Source organism: Bombina bombina, chromosome 9 (genome assembly GCF_027579735.1).
Source record: "Bombina bombina isolate aBomBom1 chromosome 9, aBomBom1.pri, whole genome shotgun sequence".
Lineage (NCBI taxonomy): Eukaryota > Metazoa > Chordata > Amphibia > Anura > Bombinatoridae > Bombina > Bombina bombina.
The window spans coordinates 149363234-149389507 of record NC_069507.1 but is presented as its reverse complement, the minus strand read 5'-3'; the positions used below and the strand labels follow the sequence as shown (position 1 = coordinate 149389507).

At 40.1% G+C, this 26274-nt stretch overlaps 1 protein-coding gene across 1 annotated transcript in view; it reads right to left on the bottom strand.

The window, feature by feature from the left end:
- LOC128640465 (cilia- and flagella-associated protein 46-like) overlaps positions 1-26274 on the bottom strand; it is a 638812-nt gene that overhangs the window by 568560 nt on the left and 43978 nt on the right. The window contains exons 10-14 of the mRNA XM_053692944.1: positions 23176-23289; positions 19238-19300; positions 19081-19141; positions 17180-18875; positions 10222-10315 (exon numbers count right to left, since the gene is read on the bottom strand). Of these exons, the coding sequence (XP_053548919.1) occupies positions 10222-10315; positions 17180-18875; positions 19081-19141; positions 19238-19300; positions 23176-23289 (2028 nt within the window). The remainder of the gene's footprint in view (positions 1-10221; positions 10316-17179; positions 18876-19080; positions 19142-19237; positions 19301-23175; positions 23290-26274) is intronic.

Sequence of the window (26274 nt, the reverse complement as noted above, 5' to 3'; positions counted from 1 at the left end):
GCAAATTATTCTGCAAATTTGGTTACATGTTTAATAAACATATGAATGAATGGTACAAATAATAATACAAATAATACAAATAATACAAACTACATGGAGGCATTGATGAAGCATATAATGGGGTTAAAGTCATAGCTAAAAATGTAACTAACAAGTAAGAGTGTTTAGCTATTTATAAGACAATATTATTGTCAGAATGCATATAGTAAGTTTACCTATTTTAGTTCAACATGCCTACTTATTAGAGAACCAGAGTTTAGACCTTGTGGTCCCTGTTTTATGTATGACAACAATTGTGTGTTGGCACATGTATTGCCATATCAAGGTATAAAAGTAAGGGTGTAAAAGTAGATTATCATTGTGCCTGTGCACAAGTAATTGTTAGTGGTTAGTAGTTTTCTACACATTATTACATAGGTGAACTTTTAGGAGTGTCAAGATATATTTTGCAGCAACTGTGGATTAATGGGAGGTGTGTTCATTTTATGGGTATTTATATTTATTGTTTGGTTTGATAAAGCTGAGGGGTACTTCATTTCCAAAAGTTAATTAAGTCAAACTCACTGTTCAGACCAGAGGGCCATCTAGTGGCCAATTTTAGAATCCAGTATACCTCTTCCCTTGCCAACAACGATGCCCTGTCCCCTCCCCTGATTGGGGGTGAGACATGTTTGACTATCGTCCATTTGAGTGTACTTGGACTTTTGTCATGTGTTTGGCTGAAATGTGTAATTAGTGGTGTTGTTAGGGTACCCATTTTTATGTTATTGACATGCTCCCTGATTCTTGCTCTTATCTCTCTTGTGGTCATGCCTACGTATTGTAGGTTGCACTCTGAGCATATCAATACATAAACCACATAATTGGCTCTACAGTTGTAGCCCCTGTCATGAGAGAAATGTTCACCCGTTGTGGTGCTAACAAATTCATTGCCTGGGACCTGAGATACATGGCAGACCCATAATCAGTGGTATCGGTTCACTAACCGAAAAATTATCACAATGGTTGGATGCAATACTCCAACCCTTTGTAGAGGAGCTACAAAGCCATTTAACAGACACAAAACACCTGTTAAGTCTCTTGAAGGATGAGGGATGGAATGAGAACAATATTTGGTTAACCATAGACGTTAAGTCACTTTACTCCTCCATACCACACAAAGAAGGGTTAAAGGCTATTAGATTCTTTCTAACTAGGTCAGGTCAGTTTGAGGATGAACAATGTGGATTCATACTACGGGTCACAAATTATCTACTAACACACAATTATTTTTGTTTTGGGGGTGATTTCTATCTCCAGAGATGTGGGACTGCTATGGGGGCCAAGTTTGCCCCCTCCTACGCCAACCTCTATATGGGTTGGTGGGAGCAGTCCCACATCTATGGAGATAGAAATCGTTTCAAACAGAACATCACCTTCTATAAAAGATTCATCGATGATCTCCTGGTAGTTTGGCTAGGGGATAAATCTGGGATTAATTCATTTGTTAGAGAGCTAAATAACAACAATTTAGGTCTAGGCTTTACTTTTGAACACAATAGACAAACCATCAATTATTTGGATGTAACCCTAGGGGGTGAAACAGGATCAATGGGAGGTAGAATTACCACAAGTGTCTTTCGAAAACCTTCGGCAAAGAACACTATTCTACATGCCAAGAGCAATCACCCAAATAGGGTATTTAAGGCAATAGCGAAAGGACAGTTTGTGAGGACCCTAAGAAATTGCTCAACAAAATCTGCATATGAGATCCAAGCAAAGGAACTCACAGACAGACTAGTTTCCAGAGAGTACCCCAAACCCATGGTTAATGCTATAAACAAAAAAGTGAGCCAAAGAGACAGGGACCCCTTACTTCAGAAAGATAATAGGTCCACTAAAAAGGGAAAGATACAAAAAACTACATTCTTGACAACATACAGTGACCAATTTTGGGAAATTTGTAACATTATCTCCAAACATTTCCCATTACTAATGGCGGATGAGGGTCTAGCTGAAACAATAAGGAAAGGCTGTCGATTTGCGTTCAAAAGGGGTACTACCATAGGCAACAAAGTAGCTCCGACACTACTTCGCAACACAAAGAATAGGAATGACAGCTCATGGTTAACCACAAAGGGAGTATTTAAATGCCACTATCATGATTGCATTGCCTGTAAGCACTTGTCACCAGGCAATGAATTTGTTAGCACCAGAACGGGTGAACATTTCTCTCATGACAGGTGCTACAACTGTAGAGCCAATTATGTGGTTTATGTATTGACATGCTCAGAGTGCAACCTACAATACGTAGGCATGACCACAAGAGAGATAAGAGCAAGAATCAGGGAGCATGTCAATAACATAAAAATGGGTACCCTAACAACACCACTAATTACACATTTCAGCCAAACACACGACAAAAGTCCAAGTACACTCAAATGGACGATAGTCAAACATGTCTCACCCCCAATCAGGGGAGTAAACAGGGCATCGCTGTTGGCAAGGGAAGAGGTATACTGGATTCTAAAATTGGCCACTAGATGGCCCTCTGGTCTGAACAGTGAGTTTGACTTAATTAACTTTTGGAAATGAAGTACCCCTCAGCTTTATAAAACCAAACAATAAAGATAAATACCCATAAAATGAACACACCTCCCATTAATCCACAGTTGCTGCAAAATATATCTTGACACTCCTAAAAGTTCACCTATGTAATAATGTGTAGAAAACTACTAACCACCAACAATTACTTGTGCACAGGCACAATGATAATCTACTTTTACACCCTTACTTTTATACCTTGATATGGCAATACATGTGCCAACACACAATTGTTGTCATAGATAAAACAGGGACCACAAGGTCTAAACTCTGGTTCTCTAATAAGTAGGCATGTTGAACTAAAATAGGTTAACTTACTATATGCATTCTGACAATAATATTGTCTTATAAATAGCTAAACACTCTTACTTGTTAGTTACATTTTTAGCTATGACTTTAACCCCATTATATGCTTCATCAATGCCTCCATGTAGTTTGTATTATTTGTATTATTATTTGTACCATTCATTCATATGTTTATTAAAGGACCAGTAAACACAGCAGATTTGCATAATCAACAAATGCAAGATAACAAGACAATACAATAGCATTTACTCTGAATTTCAAATGAGTAGTAGATTCTTTTCTAACACATTTTACAGTTATATATATTTCCACTCCCCCTGTACCATGTGTTAGCAATCAGCCAATCACAAATGCATATACGTATAGTCTGAGTTCTTGCACATGCTCAGTAGGAGCTGGTGACTCAAAAAAGGGTAAATATAAAAGACTGTGCACATTTTTTTTAATGGAAGTAAATTGGAAAGTTGTTTAAAATTACATGCTCTATCTGAATCATGAAAATTTAATAAAGCCTGAGTGTCCCTTTAAACATGTAACCAAATTTGCAGAATAATTTGCTTACATAACTGAAAACGCTGCACATAGGGTGTGTTTGATTTGACCAATGGGAAGGCTACCTTTGCTTTTTAAACACAGGTTGATGATCACTCACTATGCTATGACTACAGTGAGGAGAGCCGAAACGCGTCAGCAGTAGTGACCACCAACCCGTGCTGCAGCCTCTGTGACAGTAAACAGAAGTGTTGTTGTACCAGGTTTTAACTCAATAAAATTTGGATGTTTGATGAAAATTGACAAAGGACCGGAACTCCTTTCTTTCTATTTCAAGTTTGCCTTAAACCAGCTAGGAGCTCCGGTGAATATATCTTACCTGCACATCATTGGAACACCGCAGACGAGCACAGGAGCAGTGAGCCGCGACAGGGGCGCAACGTCATACGCCCGGCTGAGCTCAGACGCACGCATACGGACACGACCGCAGACGGCGGGTGGCTTGAGGAGGGGAGAGAGCGGCAGAGCTGGACAGCTGCAGGAAGCGGCCAGGTTACATCTCCCCCAGGACCGAGCACCGGAGACCAGCAGCAAGTGAGTCCCACACACATACACAAGATTTGAAATGTGCTAGCGTGATTGAAGTGAACTTTCCACTGCTCAGTTGAAGTACAGAGGAGTGCTTAGCAGCCACTTTACGGAAGGGAGTATTGACTTTGTTTGACATTACATGTGTTAATCCTTGACTGATGATAGGTGGTGCAGAGTAGATATTAATATATACTTGGGATACAGCTCCATGACCACTTTTAACAGGTCACTATTTTATTATGTCACTTGATATTTAGGTATCACTAGACCCTTCACATTTAACATATTATTTATGATGAAACACTGATGTTTATTTGTTTTGATTATATATGTGTGTACAAATGATGTAATATCATCTCTTATTTATTTGATTTATTGGATTGGCTGAACTGAGATGGGGGAGGGGCTTGTTGGGTATTTAACATTGTTTGTATCACATTTTGGGTTGTCTGAAGAAGGGGTGAATGCCCAGAAACGTCACTGCTTAATAAAAGTTTGCTGTGGTTAAATCCAGAGAGTGCTTACTATTGGACACTATTGATTATTATGCTATGCACCCTGGTCTGAAATATTTGTTGGCAAGTGAGAGTGCGCTACCTGGGCCTACTATATATATATATATATATATATATATATATATATATATATATATATATATATATATATATATATATATATATATATTTATATATATATAATAAAAAGAAAGAGTAGACACTCAAGGCTGCAGATATGCAGTATTTACTTCATAAGCAGCAGTACAAGTAGAGCAATGTTTCAGGGTTCACACCCCCTCCTCATGCTCAATACAAATGAACAATACTTCCATCTTTAAATAGCCAAAAATATCACGCCCACCTCTGACATCATAAACACCACTTATAATACATTGAAATCCCAAAATTCAAAAGATATTACCTATCCAGGTGCATAAATATCCTAAGACAAAATAACTACCTAGCTAAAATTAGAAGAAAAGGAAATAATCACTGAACTTTTCATATTCATTAACTTCCATGATATCCCAAAATAAAAACAAAGACAAGACCATAATTTTCATATAATTTTCAAATGATATTTTTCACAATATTATTCCTTACTAGAACCTATTTACAATAGGATAGCCAAATCATAATCTTTATTTATGCCATTATCCACATAGCCTCCTTCCTTAGTAAAATTTTCCCTCTGTCAAAGCCAATATTACCCCTGGGCACATGATCTAGAACTATAAAACAAAGTTTGTTAACTTGATATCCCCTCTCATAAAAATTAATGGGGACTGGAAAATGTCTAATTTTTGCATTATGAATAGTTGACTTATGTTGGTTTATGCAGTCTTTTATCTGGCGAGAGGTTTCCCCTACATAAATCAAGCCACATGGGCATCTGAGCGCATAAACCACATTCGTGGACGGACATGTGTAATATCCTTTTATGGCAAATTTCTTCCCAGAGAATGGATGACTAATATTGTCTCCCCTAATGATGTTATTAAAATGAGAGCAGTTGAGGCATGGGAATGTACCATTTTGTACAGGTTTTAACACCCTTTGTTGAACTCTAGGGGGTGTACTTCTAGCCCTAACCAATTGTCTACCAAGAGTGTTACCCTTACGAAAAGCAAAAAAAGGGAACTGTCTAAACTCCTCAACCTCAGGCATTGAGTGACCTAACATCATCCAATGTTTGCAAATTATCCTATGTAGTATAAAGGGACACTAAACCCACATTTTTTCTTTCATGACTCAGATAGAGCATGCAATTTTAAGCAACTTTCTAATTTACACCTATTATCATTTTTTCTTCGTTCTCTTGGTATGTTTATTTGAAAAGCATTCAAAAAGATGCCGGCCCATTTTTGGTGAACAACCTGGGTTGTCCTTGAAGATTGGACAGCAGCAATAAACAAGTGCTGTCCATCGGTCTGAACCAAACATTTTGCTGGCTCCTTAGCTTAGATGCCTTCTTTTTCAAATAAAGATAGCAAGAGAATGAAGAAAAATTGATAATAGAAGTAAATTAGAAAATTGCATGCTCTAATCTGAATCATGAAAGAAAAAAATTGGGGTCAGTATCCCTTTAATGTTCCTGTTCATATCAAATACCTAATTTAGACCATACACCCAAAATTTGAATAAAAAGAAACATCAATGAATAAGACAGTAATATTGACAGTCTATACATATAATGTGTAGTCATGGCCTAATATACATTATGACTATACTCATCCTCATGTACTCTTGTTGATGTGCAAACATATCATCTAGAAGCATAAATGATATATACAAGTTATTTCCAGTAATTGATAAAGTCATACTTTGAATTGAGTCCTAAGGGGACCCGAGTTTTGAGTCTAAATACCCAATACATACATAATACTCTCTTTTTCGCAACAATCTATCTCGATCCCCCCCTTTGGGTGGGTTTTTAACCATTTCTATGGCCTGCCATCTGAAAGTAGAGTTACTTTTGAGATGTTTATGGGTAAACTGTCTAACCAATGGTGTTGTGGCCTCACCAATTTTGATAGTAGAAAGGTGAATCCTAATTCTTGTATTGACATCATTTGTAGAGAGACCTACATATTGTAGGTGACATTCTATACACGTGACTAAATAGATAACATAGGAAGATGTACAATTTAGACAGGTTTCAATATTAAATTCCTTTTTTGCAACTTCTGAACAAAACATATCAGAGAATATACCAAATTCACATGGTCTGCACCTAGGTCTTCCCCATTTGTACATTCCCCTATGTAATAGCCAAGAACCACGGATCTGGGGTGCCACTGAAGGCAAGTCTGAGGGAGCCAAATAGTTACCCAATGTTTTACTCCTTCTGTAAGAGCAACAAAGGCCTTCATTCACGCAATCAATTTATCATCTGCTGTTACAAATGTGACTCTTTTTTTGTTGTGTACTTTCTTTTCTGCTTCGATTACTTTTCAAATCAGCTAGTAGGAGTCGTCTATCTAGCCGATCCACTTGTCTTTGGACCCTATCCAATGTATGTTGTGGGTAACCCCTCCGCTTAAGTCTGAATTTCATATTGTTACTTTGTTTCCTGTAAGTCTTATCTGATGTACAATTCCTCTTTACCCTGACCAGTTGCCCCTTAGCCATTGCAAATGGCACATGTTTCGGGAGGCAACTCTTTCCATGGAGTAATGTATTTCTAGTGATTGGTTTCCTATAGATATCACACTTGATCTGCCCATTTTCTTCTGCTATAAGGGTAAGATCCAAATAATGAATCTGTTTCTCCTGTTTTACAAAAGTAAATTTGAGGCCAACATTTTTATTATTCAGGCTTTCTACAAAACCATTCAATTACACATCAGACTCCTGCCATACAAACAGCAGGACTTCTATGAACCTCTTGTAAAAAATTATATTTTTCTTATAGGCATTTACATCTCCATAGATGTGGGACAGCTCCCACAAACTCATAAACAGATTGGCATAAGATGGGGCAAATTTGCCCCCCATAGCTGTCCCACATCTCTGGAGATAGAACACACCCTCACATTTAAAATAGTTGTGAGTTAACATGAACTGTGGCTCTCAATACATAATCCCTAAATTCATTAGAATAGTGTGAAAAATTATCCAGAAAGAAGGCGATTTCCTTCAGCCTTTCACTGTGAGGGATACACGAATAGAGAGTCACGACGTCTACAGTTAGCCATTAATAATTGTCATGTTGCCATGTTAGTTTTTCTATCAAATTCATAACATGATTTGTGTCTCTTAAGTAACTTTGCAGTGACTTAACAAATGGGGGCAAAATGGTATCCAGCCATTGGGATATATGTTCAAAAAATGAGCATATCCCACTCACTATGGGATGCCCTTGTACATTAGATAGAGTCTTGTGCACCTTAGGAAGGTGGTGGAAGATAGGGACCACGGGATGTTCTAGGTTTAAATAATTAAATGTGGTCAAATAAAAAAACTAAATTTATGTTTACCTGATAAATTTATTTATTTATTGACACAGTGAGTCCACAGGATCATCAATTACTGTTGGGAATATCCCTCCTGGCCAGAAGGAGGAGGCAAAGAGCACCCCAGCAAAGCTGTTAAGTATAACTTCACTTCCCACAAACCCCAGTCATTCGACCGAAGGAAAGGAGAGAAAGGAAATAACACAAGGTGCAGAGGTGCCTGAGGTTTATATAAAGAAACTGTCTGCAAAAACAGGGAGGATCGTGGACTCACCGTGTCAAAAAATAAATTAATTTATCATGTAAACATAAATTTTGTTTTCTTTCTAATGACACGGTGAGTCCACAAGATCATCAATTAATGTTGGGAATAAATAACCAAGCTAGAGGACACAGGTGATTAGGGAGGGACAAGACAGGTAACCTAAACAGAAGGCACCACTGCTTGAAGAAACTTTCTCCCAAAAGAAGCCTCCACCGAGACAAAAGTATCACATTTATAGAAAAAATGTACAAAGAAGACAAAGTCGCATCTCTACAGATCTGTTCTACAGAGGCCTCATTCCTGAAAGCTCACGAAACAGACACCGCCCTGGTGGAATGAACAGTAATTCACTCAGGGGGCTGCTGACCAGCAGTCACATATGCCACCCGAATAATACTTCTCAACCAGAGAGAAGGGGAAGCAGCAGAAACTACCCAACCCTCACATTTAACTTAAAGGTCTGGAAGGCATTCTGCTCGACAGGGCTGTGTGAGAATCTGAACCCGCGGCTCTGTGCTTACTTCTCTGTTTACTTGTGTGTTGAGCCACAGCCAGTTCTTGTCCGGAAGAACAAACAAAACAAAGTGGAAGTCTGACGTAAAGCCTTCAAAGCTTGCAAAAAGAACTTATGAGCACGCACAACATCTAAGTTGTAAAATACACATTTCTTATGAGAAGAAGGAATAGGACAGAGAGAAGGAACAACAATTTCCTGATAATATACTTGTCCGAAACAACCTTAAGAAGAAAACCAAACTTGGTACAGGGAACTGTCTTATCTGCTGAATATAAGATAAGGAGAATCACACAGCAGAACAGAGAGTTCATAGACTCTCTGAGCAGAAGGAATTCCCAGATAATAACTTAATATGAATGGAATGCATAGGCTCAAATGGAGCCTGTTGCAAAACTTTAAGAACAAAGTTAAGATTCCAAGGTGGAGCAACTGACTTAACACAGACCTGATACTAACCAGGGCCTGACAAGAGATTGCACCCCTGGCACGTCCGCCAGACACTTATGTAGCAAAAAAGACAGATAGACTTGCGAGCACACAGACAAGGTGCAAGTAGCTGCAGCTGGCTTCAAACTGCGGCTATCCTCTTGTTAGACAGCTAAGCTGACCATCAGGTTACCACAGCTGGCTTGAAGAAAATCAGACCCTTCAGGGAAACTGACTAACAAACCATTCTCCAGACCATCTTGGAGAAGAATAAAATTTCTAGGAATCCAGACTCTACTTCAAAAGGAACTCTTGGATTCTAAACAAATAGATATTTACGCCATAACTTATGGCAATCTCTTCAGCAACTGACAGATCATGAGTCATGATCTAAATGACCAACGTATAAAACCCAGCGCTTAGACAAAACTAAATATCTAAACTTCAGCAACGAAATTAGGATGAAGGAAGGATCCTGAATAAGAAGGTCCTTCCTCAGAGGCAGACTCCAAGAGGGGAGACTACATTATCAGTAGGTCTGCAAACCAGATCCTGCAATGCCGCGTAGGGGCTAATAAAAACCTGCCTCTCTCTCCTGTAAATTACAAGCAATAATTTGTGAAAGGAGAGCAAAATGAAGAAAACAGGATGCAAGACTGAATAAAAGAAAACTCCAGGGCATCCAACAGGGCGGTCAACGGATCACTTGACCATGAACTGAACTTGGAACTTTGGCAATCTAAACGAGCCAATTCCAGAGCTTCCCAATTCAAAGGGTCTACCTAGAGAACACCCCCCGGATGGAAACCCACTCTCCGAGATGAAACATCTGACTGATCATAATTCCAATTCCTGAATGTCCTCCCCTGACAAGAGGACGACAGACAGCCAGTGTGAGCATCTGCCCACTGGACAATCCACATCTCCAGCATGGTAAGGGAATACTGAGTTCCTTCCTAATGGTTTAAATAAACCATTGATGTGATATTGTCCGACTGGAACTACACCAACAACTACTGAGACACAGCCATCGAGGCTTGTAATTTTGCTCTCCACTCCCCGATGTTAAAGGGAAGAGCAGTCACTTACCTAAATCCAGGCTGCTTACCAGACAGCAGGTTAATGCCCATGGTCACCTTACCCAGGAATGTCTCCAGAAGCACACGCCCTGAGACATAAGCTCCTGAAAAAACACTACAGTGAGGAGACTATAATCGAACAAAACAAAATCCATTCTCTGAGGTAGATCCGAGAGGTCTTCCTATTATGTAAACAACCAAGGGAAAATAATCCCACTGCAGCAAGATCCAAACTCCCAAACTCCTGGTTGTAACAAGGCTAAACTATCTACCAGACGGCAAGAGCTTGCTATTGGCTGGACATAAGACTGCAGAGGGAGGAAAAGGAAAATGTCCTTAATTATTTGACCTCTGTTAGACCTCATCTCCTAGATTGAAAATCTATAAAAGTCCACATCTACCACACCCAACAAACCCAGGCGGTCTCTCATCCATGTAATGACCAGACCTGGCCATCTTAAGCTTCCGAAGATCTGACGGAAGTGGGTGTAGTAATGAAAGAGTGGTCCGTTCATCACCCTTGAAGATGGAATAAGGGGATTCTATCACAAATTCAATCCCATCCATCGGAAAGAAAATTGACAAAAACTCTGAAGAGAGATTGTTCAAGGATGAAAGATACCTGAACCATATATTGTCCAGGAAAAAACATCCTTACACTCAGAGACCTTCTCAGAAACTTGAGAGGATTCCGTTCAAAGAAACAATAAATTCTGAGTTTGTTCTGAACAGGCCCTCATGACCAAGGAGAAAGGATACTAGATAAAAATCTAGAACTCGTTCACACAGACTGGGACTGGAATTAGTACTCCCGAGAAGGAGCACCTGAACCCAGTTCAGGGAAAGTCTCTTATCATACCTGAAATGCAGATACTCTAGAAGGAGAAAACTTTCCCTCAAAAGGACAGAGGAAAATGATGATTGAATATCCTAAAAGGAAACACCAGAAGCGTGGATTAGAGGAAACATAAAATATTAAATCTGCAACTGCAGAACTATAAGGCCTAGGCTGTACCACAAGGTCACAGGTAGGCCTCCCCGCCAACCAAAACTTCGGCCATAAAACCCAGCGGGCTGGTACAGCTAGTCTAAAAGACAAGGCATTGTTCTCAATGAACAAAAAAACTCCAGCTTCTTAACCATAGATCCAAAGGAGCTAGCTAACTCAACAGGGATCAAAGTTCTTATGGCTAAAGTAGAAAGTCCTACTAAAGACCTTGTGCATTATAAAGGAGAAAACGACAGGAGATTCCTTTAAAGGACGGGACACAGGGAAAGGATATCCCCAACTTCTCCTATTCCTGTGAAAATTCCCATAGGACGTCAAGAACACTTCCTCAGGGAAGAATTAGAACCGATAACGTTTACAAAACTTCAAGGGTTGACAATGACAGGTGGGTCGGTATTGTCCAAGAAATTATACTGTCCAAATCTGAGAATTCGCCCTCAGAAACTACCGGCAATCCCCCTCAACTTAGAAAAAGGCGAACCTGTGTAGCAGCATGTGGAGCAGAAACCCTATTATCCGAAATATTAAATGTCCTTTTGCATTTTTCCTGAAAACAGGGAGAAACAGACCGCCGCAGATACCGCAGAGGATATCAGGGCTGTAAATTCTGTATGCAAATACACTCCTCCAGGAGACTGAGAGGAACTGCAGGGCACTGCATGTGACGCCATAGAGGCTTGGGATAATAAGGAGAAACTGTGGCATTGCCTAGACAGTATCATCCTGAGAGACATAGGGCTCAGAGAATTTTCAAAGGAAGTTCCCTTTAAGATTTTCATAAAAACTCTAAAAAGTAGTTTAGAGCAGACATTAAACACCGAGAACAACCCGAAAGAAAACAATAAAACTTGTCCTGTCACTTTAAAAAATAAAAACGTCTAGGACTAAAGCAGAATCTATATAAGAAGCTGCCTATGGTACAGAATATGATGTGTATAGTACAAATAAGCATATATAAACATATATACAAGCATACTATCTATACTATGCTTATAGAAAGAACTAAGGGTTCTCCTAAACTACACAAAAATGTCACTTTAAGGGTCTTAAACAAAACTGCCCATAACAGGACTTTAAGTACTAATCTTATACTACAATACTGTGCCTTTAATGGCTTTTAGGAGACAGAATTCGAAAACTGCAGGATTCCTCAGATCTCTTAAATCTGGTACGGAATCCTCTAAAAGGACACCTTAAATACTTTATGTTTTCATGTATTACTGATGCGTAGTACACAGCAGGTAGAAAACCTTACTGCTCCGATTTCGGAGTAAGGAGGCAGAGTCATGTGACCAGGAACCGAGAACCAAAAAAATGGCAAGGCCACTACCTCCCTGAGGAGAAAGAAAAGGCAAAACAACATGGCACCTAAAATTCAAGGGAGAGCGACATACCCGGTTCAGAGAGAAAAACTGAGTACTGAGTTTACTCCTCCTCTCAAGGACAGACTACCTTGCCGCCTCCGCTCCCCTAGGAAACGGAAGATACATGAGGGAGAGGCAAAACGGACTGAGAGTACGCATTGTTAAATAAAGCTGGCGCTCCCAGCCGCTAGAGAAAAAACCTCCCCCTGACTAGGCAATGTCATAAGCATACATGTCATAACTCATTTTTACCTCAGTCATTAAAGGGACAGTCTACCATAGAACTGTTATTGTTTTAAAAGATAGATAATCCCTTTATAACCCATTCCCCGGTTTTGCATAACCAACACTGTTATATTAATATACTTTTTACCTCTGTGATTACCTTGTATCTAGGAACCTTCTTCCAGCCCCCTGATCACATGACTGTGACTGTTTATTATCTATTATCTTAAATTTAGCATTGTTTTGTGCTAGATCTTAAATAACCCCCTGTGCCTGAACACAGTGTTATCTATATGGCCCACATGTACTTTCTGTCTTTTGAGTTGAAAAGAGAATTAAAAAGCCTGTGATAAGAGGCAGCCCTCAAAGGCTTAGAAATTAGCATATGAGCCTACCTATGTTTAGTTTAAACTAAGAATACCAAGAGAAAAAAGCAAATTTGATGATAAAAGTAAATTGGAAAGTTGGATAGCCTGTGTTAATAAAGACTTTTTATACTTTTATACACTTGCTATTGTGTGTATTTTTTTCACCTCCTGTGATAAATTTTATCGTTGATCCTGGTTCCTGTTGAGGATTGCTGTTTTAAGTCTACTGGGCGACGTTTTGGCTCCAGTTTGCTGAGATTGCACCTGCAGGTGCCCACCATCTTGTAAGTGCAAGCAATTGGTATTATTTTCCCCTTGTCCTGATGATATTGGGCCATGTCGTGTTGCTTTTTCCTCTATCCATAGGCACATATACATTGGAGTGTCAGAGGATTCCTGACTGTCTCTGCGCTTTGGATACAGTGTGCTGAACCACTGAGAAGTGTCAGTCTGCTCTACTAGCACCAGTGGGGTGCTTTATGTTTGTGAGTATTCACATTCTCATATTGCTGCTCATTTTTACCTGTACTGGCGATATTAGGCCATGGTGGCGCCTCTGTTTTTTATTCTTTTTTAAATTGGAAAGTTGATTAAAATTAAAAGTCCTATCTGAATAATGAAAGTTTAATTTATACTAGACTGTCCCTTTAAAATAAACAATTTAAGGAAAAAAGTCCTACACACTGATTAACCCCTTCAATCCCTGAAGAAGAAACAGACTGTCTCTCAAAATCACAATAAGTGCCTGTATGCTGCCTAAGGATACCAAACTAGGGTATATAATGTCCCAATCAGAGTTGCAGAATATATAAAGTGCACAATCTCCCAAATTTTTAAAAGATAAAAGGCACTTACCTGAATTCTAGCCATCCGGCAGTCAGACGACTCACAAAGTATGAGAGGATGCCACACCTCACAGAGACCTGTGTAAAAAGACAGAGTAAACTTACTCAGGCTTTCTATACCAGGGCAGCAATATGTTAGGAAAACACAGCAAAGCCCACTTTACAAGTTCCTAACTGCTTTAAAGCTACCACAGCCCTGCTGAAGAGACTAACGTGGAGTACAGCTATACCTAGATTTTGATGGAAGATCAGAGCAATCTTGCCCAGACTTCAAAAATAAAAAACAAACACTTGATAGAATACTCTTAATCAGGATACCTAATTACTTCACCTCCTCCTTGCACTAGAGACAAAGAGAATGACTGGGGTTTGGGGGAAGGGAAGTGATACATAACAGCTTTGCTATGGTGCTCTTTGCCTCCTCCTGCTGGCAAGGAGTGATATTCCCAACAGTAATTGATGATCCCGTGGACTCACCGTGTCATTAGAAAGAAAATCCTTTCTCCAAACCATCATCCAGAAGTGATTTTAGCTCTCTCTGATAATTTTTTTTTTTTTTTTTTAAATCAGTTTTTATTCAGAGAGAGAGTGAACACATGGGCACAAACATTTATCCCACAGCAAGACATGTATCACATATATGGTATTCACATATTACATCATTATAAAAGCTGTACAATAATGAGACAGAAGCAACAGGATACAGGTAATCAGTGGTAGACTACATCTCAGAACTCTTCAACTTTAACACAAGGATACTTTATCCTGTACCATCATATACCGGAATGTCCGTAACCCACATGCTGACAACTCCCTCATTTTGTAATGTGGAGAGATTAAAACTTCTCCCCTACTCAATTTAAACCCTATTAACCCCCCACCCCCCCCTAATATTCCACTTGAACAGAATTATTCTTATCCTATAGTGTACACAGTGTTCTCATATAAGTAGGCAGGTGTTCAATCTTAGATATCTTACCGGACCGGCAACGGAGAGGGCGAGAGGAAAAGAAAAAAAAAAAAAAAAGAAAAAAAATTAAATTATAGTAAGAGAGACAGGATGATTAAAAAGTGAGATGACTCCACTCCCCTCTCAGAGAGTCTTCTAGAAAAGTAATAGAATTACGAAAGGGAAGGAGGACTTGTCTTTGTATCTCCAATTCAAATGTTAGAATCAGTCTGCGCCATTTCCGTAGAAATGAACTTAGTTGGCTACCCACATCTACCCTAACGTCTACTTGTTCAATAAATAGTTGTGTTCTTAGCATGTTTTTGAAATAAACCATTGTAGGTGCCCTGTTAGTTGTCCAGTGATTAAGTAAACACTTCCTCGCCAGAAGAATAAGTAAGGTCAATTCTGAGTCAGTCTGTCTCTGCTGTTGCTCCCACTGCATAAACAATACCGCCCTAGCTGTAAATTCAAAAGAAGAACCCATTTTTGTCTTAACCCAGTACTGTAGTTTACTCCAAAATTGACTAACTTTCGGACACTCCCATATACAGTGCAACAGGCCAGGAGATTCCGCGGAGCACTTAGAACATTTATTGGGCCAATCCGGTATCCATTTAGCTAGACACTTGGGGGTCATATACGCTTTATGTATGAACCTTATTTGGGTTTCCCGCAAATTCGCCGATAGGGTGGCTTTTTTGACTCTCTCCAGTCCCCTCCGGACCTCATCCCACGTGATATCCTGAAATCCCTCTTTCTGCCAGCCTTCTACAAAGCTCAGATGTGTGTGCGGCATTCGTTTCTGTAAGAGAGTTTGGTAGATCTCAGATAAAGAGAACTTCCCCATTTTGAATAGGGCCTGTGACAAACGAAATGGTGAGCCCTCCCAAAAGCCCGGTTCCTCCCTTATTATCTTATTCACATAGTGGCGCACCTGGAGGTACGCGTAGAAATGGGCTTGTGGGATATTATAATCCCTCTGCAGAGCTGCAAAGGATTTCACAGTTTTCATCAGCGGATCTATCAGCGCATTTATGCTCGTCAGACCTAGTTGCTCCCAAGAGCGAAATGGTTTTGTGTCCATACCCGCCGGAAAATCCGGGTTGCCACTAAGTGGTAGATATGGAGAGCCCATATTCACCTTACCTAGGTACTTATGAGCTAAGTGCCAGGCCTTTATAGGGTCCTGGTATAGAAGATTCCCAGCCAGCAATTTAGCCGCTCCCGATTTTGATAAGTGCGGCAGGTACGCTAGAGATATACCCTTTAACACTGCTCTCTCCAAATCCGCTCTATAAAAGTGGCCCGTGCCTATCTGCCAGTCGAGTACCAGGCGAATCATGGCCGCCCAATTGTATAGCCTGAAGTCCGGCAATGCTAGCCCCCCATTGAGATAACTCATGGATAATTTGGTTGCTGAGATACGTGGCCTGCCTCCACGCCACATAAAGTAGCGCATTGCAGAATTTAAAGATTTCACATCATTTTTATTAAGCAGAAGAGGCAGCATGAGCATGGGATATAAAAGACGAGGGAGGATCGCCATTTTGATAAGGCTAACGCGTCCCATTAGCGATATGGGTAGTGACTTCCAGCTCTTCATCTGGGAGCAGAGTTTTGCGCATAAGGGGGCCAAGTTAGTGGAATATAGCTTGTTGGGGTTCACATGGATTTGAATACCTAAATAGGTAATCACCTGGTTCGCCACTGCGAACGGATACTCTTGCGCCGGTCCTTCACCCCTGTGCAGCCATAAGATTTCTGACTTTTGCATGTTGGCTTTATAGCCCGAGAAGGACCCGAAATCTTGCAGCGTCTGCACAATAGGCGGCACGTGCACCTCAGGGTCTTGTACAAACAGCAACATATCGTCTGCATAAAGTGCGAGATGTTGGGAGTGACCCGCTACTTCAATGCCTGGGAAGATTTGACGTAATTTAATTGCTAGTGGCTCCAATGCCAAATTAAACAACAAGGGAGACAGCGGGCACCCCTGTCTTGTACCCCTTTGCAATATTATGTCAGACGAGAACAGGTTGTTAACGCATATGTTAGCTATAGGTGAATTGTATAAATTGGTGATAAAAGAGACAAAGGACCCAGAGAATCCAAATCTAGACAAGGTATGAAACAAGTGTCCCCATTCCACCCTATCGAAGGCCTTCTCTGCGGCCAAGGACAGCAGGAAGGCCTCCGGGAGCTTACCCCCTTCCCCCGATTGTTTCAGACTCCAAAAGTGTTGTAGCACCTGCAGGATTCTGCGTACGTTTACCACCGAGGACCTTGCTACCATAAAGCCGGTCTGATCCTCGTGTATCAAGTCTGGTAATATAAATTTAAGACGTTCCGCTAATAACTTAGTCAAGATCTTGTAATCTGAGTTCAACAGCGATATGGGTCTGTAAGACTCCGGGAGAAGCGCATCTTTACCCGCCTTAGGGATAAGAGTGATGTGAGCAGCCGTGAAGGTCTTAGTTGGTTTATTAGCTTCCGTGAAATAGTTCTGAAAAAGATCAGTGAGCACGGGGACCACCCTGTTCTTTAGTAACCGATAAAATTCGATCGGCAGCCCATCTGGGCCTGCTGCTTTGCCCAAATTCAGAGTCATGATCGTTCTATCCACCTCTTCCCTAGAAATAGGTGCATTAAGCTTACTCAATTGGTCTTCCGACACCTGTGGTAACTCGATAGAGTCCCAAAATGCCCGTTTAGTCTCCTCTGCGTCCCCCATGTTGCTAGCATAGAGGTCAGAATAATAAGAGGCAAACGTCTCCACTATTCGTTTAGGGTCCTTAGTCAGAGTGCCCATTGACCTAATGGCCGCTATGAAACGGGTGGAGGATTTCAGGTTGACCAGGGAGGCCAGCAGTCTGCCCGATTTATCCCCAAAGCGGTAGTATCTACCCCTAGTTCTCAGGAGGGCTTGTGAGGCTTGATACGCCAATAGCGCATCATATTCTTTTTTCGTATCCATATACTTCTGGTAGTTAACCAGCGTAGGCGAGGACCTATACAAATGGAACTTATCCGCCAACTGCTCTCTCAGCCTCTCCAGCCTCTCTGTGTGCAGTTTTTTCCTGCGTGACAGGAAGGCTAGAATATCACCAGTCAGCACTGCTTTGGCTGTATGCCAGAAGAGCTCCGGGTTCGAGCGATGTTGTGCATTGTTAGTTTGAAAGTCATCCCAAGCCTGTTCCATATAGTGTTGAAACTCTTGGGATGTCAATAAGTATTGGGGAAATCTAAGAGTCCTGCGCCCCGATGCCCGGGGCAGTGTGTCTAGGAAGAGCCCCACAGGGGCATGATCAGAAACCACCACATCCCCTATTTTAGTATCCACCACTTGGGGAATCAAGGAGTTCGAGACCATGAATAGATCTATACGTGACATAGTGGGAGAGGATCTGGAGACACACGTAAAGTCCCTACCGTCCGGGTTCAGCTTGCGCCAAATATCCACGATATCTAGAGCAGATGTCAGAGATTGAAATGTATCCACTTCAAATTTGCAACTGACCTTGGTCTGCAATCCCCCAAGTTGTCTACTCTGGTCCCTAAGCCTGTCGCACTGAGGATTGGGGGCGAGTTTGAAGTCACCCCCTAGTATGATAGGAGTATCCAAGAATGGAGTCAGTACCTCAATCAAACCTTCCCAAAATGATCTGTCTTTCTTGTTGGGTGCATATATATTGCACAACGTGTATCTCTTGCCTGCAATAGTGGTGCGAACCACAATATATCGTCCCTCCGGGTCCGTTACTACCGATACGTCATCCATCTCTAACTTTTTCCCAAACAGGATAGCCACCCCTCTGCTGGTTGATTTATAAGACGCAAATTCCACCCTGCCAACCCAGTCTCTTTGTAATTTAGCGTGTTCTATGTCATTAAGATGTGTCTCCTGTAAAAACGCGATGTCTGCACCCTTCTTTCTGAGTAATGTGAGTATAGTCTTTCGCTTAACTGGGGAATGTATACCCCCTACATTCCAAGAGTATATACTAAATGTTAATGTTTAATGTGATCCTCAGCGTAGAAGAAGAGAAAAAAAAAAAAAAAAAAGAGAAGGATAGTAAAGAAAAAGGGTAGTAAAGAAAGTTCCTCACCCATCTCCGTGCCAGTCCATCGATTCCAGAGGTGCAAGGATACCATTCATCATAATTCACCCTGTGCAAAAGCAATGTTAATAGACAGCATTGGATAAGTTTAAGTTTCACCCAACCATTTTTCTCTAAAAGCATATGCCTATCTATATACCAGTACCATTTATACTTGTGAGCCTGCAGGGCTGCACCTTTAAACACATTGGTGACCCCATTATTCGTCCTACATAAAAGAAAAAACAAAGATATATAGAGCAGAGACAACCCTGTAGCGGAATCTCCTGGTGTCTCTAATCCTTTATCACCTATTTGTCCTGAACGCCTCCACTCCAGAGCATAACAGGGAAAGCTTCCCAGACATTTAACTAAAATATGTCTATCGAACATATCCCCCCCCAACTGCATAATGAACCATAACCATAAGAACAAACTCTTGACCTGCGCACAGGTATAGCAACTTTTCTTATCTCCACCTTGCATTATCTGCATAAGTCATAGATAAAACTAGATAATAAAGACCTCACCTTGTTCTGTACAGAAAACCCCTCCCTAACCCTCTCCCCCTCTAGCATATCTAGGACTCCTGGATCCATTCTCTGCGTCCAAAAACTCCTGTGCTGCCTGCGGAGAGTCGAAAAATTTAGGACCTCTAGGGGTGGCAATTTTTAGCTTAGCTGGGTAGAGTAAATAGGCCTGTCTACCCTCTCTGTGTAATCTAGAGCAGATTGTTGAGAACTCCCTGCGCTGTTTCACTAGATCTGCAGAGTAATCCTGGAAGAGTAGAATCCTAGAGTTCTCAAAAGACACTTCCCCCATCCTTCGATACGCCCTAAGGACTGCCATTTTAGTCTGAAAATGAAGGAATTTTATCATTACAGGCCTTGCTTGTGCATTGCGATCCATGGCCGGTCTTTCTGGGCCTACCCTGTGTGCTCTTTCTACACTACGCACTAGTGCGTCAGTAGGGATCTCTATCAAAGACGGGAGAGTATTTTCAACAAATTTCAAGATATCATTTGCTTTGATGGATTCAGGCAGGCCTAACAGACGGAGGTTATTCCGCCGTGATCTATTTTCTAGATCATCAATCTTTTGTTGAAGAGCTGCAGTGTGTTTCTCTAGGGCTATCAGTTTATTAGTGTTAACATTTTGCGTGTCCTCTAAATCTGACACCCTCCCCTCTACCTCCGATACCCTAGTCGAAAATTGCTTTACTTCCTCCGCAAGCGTGTCAACCCCTTTTTGCAAATTTTCTATCTTGGGTAAAAAAAGGGTGGATATTTGCTTTACTATGGGGTGCGGGTCTAGGACATGGCTTTCTGGGATAGGGTCAAAGGAGGTAGCCTGGGTACTTACATCAGAACCTACTTTAGCTCTGCGATCTGTATTTTTATTCCTGCCAATTGTTACACTAAATGAGCAGTCAGTATAGATAATACATCAGTACATGTCAGAATATAAAATCAGTGTGCCAATAAACGTTATTCAACCTGCAAAGCAAAGAGGTGGTCAAAGCAGCATGCAGTATACAATACAACACAGACTCTCTATCTTCTCTCTATCAGGCAGGCCTATAGGTACACAAAATGAGCCAGCAGCACACAGAGTATATCAATACAGTGCAAAACATACAGTATGTGTGTCCATAAATACAATTCAACCTGCAAAGCAAAAGAGTGATTAAAGCATATTTTGCACACAGTCAAGAGAGAAAAATAATAACTTCTTTTCAGGCAGCAATTTACAGGGGATCTCAAGCAACTTGTTGGGGGCTCCTGCAGGTGAAAAGTCCCTTAGAAAGTTAATGTTAATGTGCAGGCCTCAGTGGGCTCCTAGGCCCATGCAGTACATCTGATATCCAGCAAGTTTAAATATGATCAGAAAGGTCAGTGTCTGAGGGCTAGGGCAAAGCAGGATTTTATGCAGTATGTAAGACTTATAGTTCCCAGACCTCTGAGCCGATCCCAATACAGCCCACTTCCCCACAGAGACTTAGGTAGAATCGAAAAAAGTCATTAGCGGGTGCCCCTATACAATGAGCTCCAAATGTTATTAAGTAAAGCACCAGGGGGGCCGATGATCTATATGTGCAGTCCAGAGAGCCCTATTAATCCCCTTATGCAGAGGTGTCCCATAGGAAAAAGCTCCAAGCCTCTAAGCCTCCTCACCGCCACCAGATTGTTAAGAAAATTGAGGCCGTATGTATTGAGGCCGTATGTATGCACAGCACGATCTTACCCAATACGGTCTGGTCTCAGCAGGCTTACCCGGTACGGGCTGGTACCCTCACTGCTCCGGTGTACTTATTGGCGGTATGCAGAGTAGATCCAAGAGACCGGGAGCCTGTGTCAAATGCTCCGATGATTCTGGCCCCTGCGGTATGTCGATAAGCTGCTGTAAGACTGCGCCCTCCTTGTTGGGCTCTTCAGTCGCGTTCGTGCCTCCAGCGCCACGTGGCTTCTCGCCGTGTCACCACTCCAGCCTGTGGAGCTCGGTAAAGGGCAGGGTACAGCTCCCGATCCGGACAATGAGTCACCGGTGTTTCTTTCCGCCCGCTCTGGGGTTTGTGCAGGAACCTCACCAGCTAGCTCGCAATCTCAGCTTGTCCTCCTTATTTGTGTTAGGCCAAGATGGCCGCCGCTCTCGTTGCGCCGTCTACCTGGTTTCCCCTTAGACAGTTGAAAGACGGACTTCAGTGGGGGCAGATGTATATTTCCTGCCTCTCTAGGGCCCAGACACGATCCCTGTCTAGGGCAAATAGGCTCGGGCTATAAAATTTAGAGTGAATTCTCACTTTATTCTTGTAGTTGGCACGGAGCTCTGCGCCAGAGCTGTTACCTCTAAGCCCGCCCACCGGAAGTCCCCCTCTCTGATAAATTTTGGTCGGATATGTATGTAAGCGTTTGTAGTTGTTCTCATCTTGCAATTGTCTTAATGCCTCTCTTACATAATCATTCCTATCAAGTACCACCACTGAACCTCCTTTTTTCGGGTGAGCGTATGACAATGTCATTTCTATTTTGCAATTCCTGCAAGGCTTGTCTCTCATTTCTTGATAAACTATGTCTAAAATGCTTATTATCTTTGTTGGAAGCCAACATGGTCAGATCGTATTCTACTCTTTTAGAGAAAGTTTCCAAAGTAGGCCCTCTGTTCTGTATTGGGTAGAATTCTGAAGCTTTTTTGAAACCACTAAAGTTATTTACTGTGTGTGGAACTGCCCCTGAATCTCCTTCCCTAGAAAGGGTCTGAAAGGTTGCAATGTCACATACCTCTTTAAAATCTATGTTACCTCTATAATCAGTCAATGTGACAACATTAGACTCTGGCCTATACACACACATTATAACCCTTCCCAGTAAAACATCTTGTCATATACCATATATCTTTTAACCCTTATAGAAAATTTGTAATTTTTTTTTTATGTGAGAGAGAGAGAGTTCAAAGAAAGAAGAAGAGGCACTCACAGGGCTTAATGAACATAATTTTTATTAATATTTCTTCAATAAATGTTCAGTAAACGTTTTGTTCCTCACAGGGACCTTTTTCAAGACTGATTTTGTGATGATGTACGTGTAGTATGTTCACCGTCTTGAAAAAGGTCCCTGTGAGGACCGAAACGTTGACTAAAAATTTATTGAAGAAATATTAATAAAAATTATGTTCATTAAGCCCTGTGAGGGCCTCTTCTTTCTTTGAAGTTTCTACCTATCTACCATAGAGAGCACCCAGGCAATTCACCAATACAGTGAGTGTTTGGAACTCAGAACTACGAATATATATATATATATATATATATATATATATATATATATATATATATATATATATATATATATATATATATATATATATATACTGTATATAAAAGTGTAACACTTTGTTTTAATGTGTTTTTGATGTGTTTGTGCACATTTTGATTTAACACTTTACGTAAGGTCTTTACACGTGATAACCTGATGAGTGCAAATTTTGTTCTGTAAGCATCATAATTTATTGTTAATTAACCTATGTATTAAATACTATAGAAACAGCTATAAGTAGAGTACAATGATAACAAAATCAGAATAATATAAATAATGTTCAGTAGCAACTTACTTTTCATTAAGTGGTAAAACTGATGTTGGTTCCTCTGGGGTTGCCATTGCCAAATGTTTATAAATTTCATTAAGCTTTGTGAAAATGTCCGTTGCTGATAAATGCTCTGATTGCCTTTATTAAATCAAATGTAAAAATTTAGGATAAATATTAAGTATTTAAATATATACTCAGTGTCATTTTATGCTATATTTGTGAAAAGAATGTAGTCTGAGCAAACACAGAAAATAAAAAGAATGCCTAATGCGATTTAACTTCTATTCTGTATCTCACTTATGTTGGGTTAACACTATTTAGCCTACAAGTGGAAGCAAGTTTGCCATAAAGATGCTAAGTGTGGGCAAGGGGTTTCAACCATTAGGTCAGAACATTATAGTAAATTTCATATAGTGACACACAACTTTTCCCAGGAAAAAAAAACGGATTAGGCTTCCCTGGCAGCCAAGCCCCATCCATAAGGTTATAAAAAATGTGTAGTTCCCTATATAGCTTGGCTCCCTCCTTCCATTTTAACTCCCATAGAGTCTTTGGGTTGATAGTGTTAGGGGTAAACACCCAGCTATGTTATAGGCTTTGAAGTCTTGAATATTGAAATTGTAGGGACTTATGCAGAGGGGCATGAGGGGTAAGCTCAGTTCACATTTTATAATGTCACTGCCTACTGAAGGATGCATATCTGATAAACCTACCAGTAATCCAGGGATAGAGTGTATTAGGGAAGGATGAGCCACTATCTTAGGGTAGTATCGAACGCAGTCAAAATGTTTGAGGCATTCCTGAATAATAGTATAATTATTTGAGATCTCACACACATCTCAATAATATTAATTATCTCGTTTTTGATGTGTATGTATGTATGTATATATATATATATATATATATATATATATATATATATATATATATATATATATATATATATATATATATATATATATATATATATATACACAAAAATATTAAGAAAAGGTAGAAAGTGTAGAACTTTAAATTATTGAACTACACACAAGACAGGGATTTCAGCACAAATAAATAATTTCGATTAAATAATCACACAAAAATATATAGTTGTTGAAATGAAACACTGAGTGTCCTCAAAGAATGCAAATCCACATGTTGGATAGGATGTCATTTATTCCACAAGTAAAGAAGTGAACCATTTTTTAGTACTCTAGAGCAAGGACAACTAAGTGTTGGATATAAACGATTAACCACAATATTTCAAATACAGAGACCTGGTATCCGAAGGACAACACCTCCACTAGAGGATAGCACCGCCCTAGGCGTATTATTTAGCTATCATAGTGATCCTAGAGGATCTATGCCTGCTGGATACATCTAACAGCCTTAAGTAAAACGTTTTCCACATACAAACAAGTACTTTTAATTTTAAGCACTCTTTATTTTTCAAATGTTCCGGTTTATATACCAAAGACTACGGAGTTATATGCAACACCAATTTCAGAGGGCACCTCATTAAATGGAATGAAAACCGGTGTCATGAAAGATAAGTAGTATATAGGATCCATGCATATAACCCCAAAAGCAAGTCTTGTTTAAACCGTGACTATATTGGTTACAGCGTTACATGTGCAAGACTCAGTTATTATAACATTGCAGCCATAAACATAAAGTAGCAAAAAGATGAATAGTTTGTGTATTTTTCTACATGCGGTAAAGGTTAATTTTCCAGTGTATTTTTTCACACTTCACCTTTGCTTGCAAATGTCCGCAAGTAATAAATATTGGCAAAGTTCTTATTTTTCCAAATGCAATAAGCCTCATTCAACTTTCTCCTTTAGCTGTATTAAGCAATCATACTTCAGCTACTCACATAGCCACCAAAAACACGGCTTCCAAAGGCAGGCGTTTATACCTATTTAGGATCCTCCTTGGTTTGCCGCAAACACAGAACTTTTTTGGTCATCTGTTTAATCCGCAACAAAGTTTCTTGCTCCGAGCACGTCACTGACGACGCCCGTTTCACCCCCCACGTGACACTACGTCATAGGGGTTTCCTCAGGGCAAACGGTTAATTTCTCAGTGTGGGCCTTGGCTTTTTAAACCGTGCATGCTTTAATGCGATTGGATATCGCTGTTTAGTTGAAAGCCAATAGATTGAATTACTTGTAAGCATGCCTCCCTTTTTCCAGGAAAGGTGAAAAGATTTTGAGTGCAAAGGATAATTGATTCAACCGTTTCTCTTGCACCATAGTGCTTAAACTTAGTTTTGTTAAATGCTAAGTGTATACATTAATACAATCAAACTTTCATATATATTTAAAAACCTGCAGGTTACGTTTTAAACATAAACCTTACATATAGAAAAACAAAAAATGGTTCACAAATTTAAAAAAGATTCTCTTGTATTTTTATTTTAAATTTTTACATTAATATCAAAGTATTGACTTATGACTATTTAGGATTAGTGCAGATTGAGAACGCACATCAACGCAGCTGATCTATATACATTATTTATATATCCAAAAATAGATAATCAATTGAACATCCATATTTTAGAAGGCAAATGAGATTCACAAGAATGCTGCGAATTCAAACTTTTCATTAAGGCCTTTTGGACTAAGTGTCTGGAGTTTATACATCCACTCAGTTTCTTTTTTAAGGAGAACATTATCGATGTCTCCTCCTCTCCCATAGAGGGAACATTTTTCAATTCCAATTACTCTTAAATCGGCTACACTACAACCGTGGTATGTAGCAAAATGTAAAGCTACACCACTTTTTATCTCTCCTTTACTTGCTGCCTTAATGTCATCTCTGTGCTCGGTCACTCTTTCCTTCAACATTCGTTTAGTTTTACCTACATAGAACCCCGGGCAACTGCAGGATAGTAGATAGATTACATTTTCCGATTTACAGTTAATAAACTGTTTTATAGAGTATACACCAGTGTCAGTTGAAAATGTCTTTGATCGAACAATATATTTACATAAAACACAGCCTCCACATTGAAAACTGCCTGTAACTTTCCTGTGTTTTTCTAGCCAGTCACTCGTGTTTGGGCTTTTTACATAATGGCTTTTCACCAATTTATCTTTAAGGTTTGGTGCTCTCCTAGCTACCAGAGAGGGCTTTTCT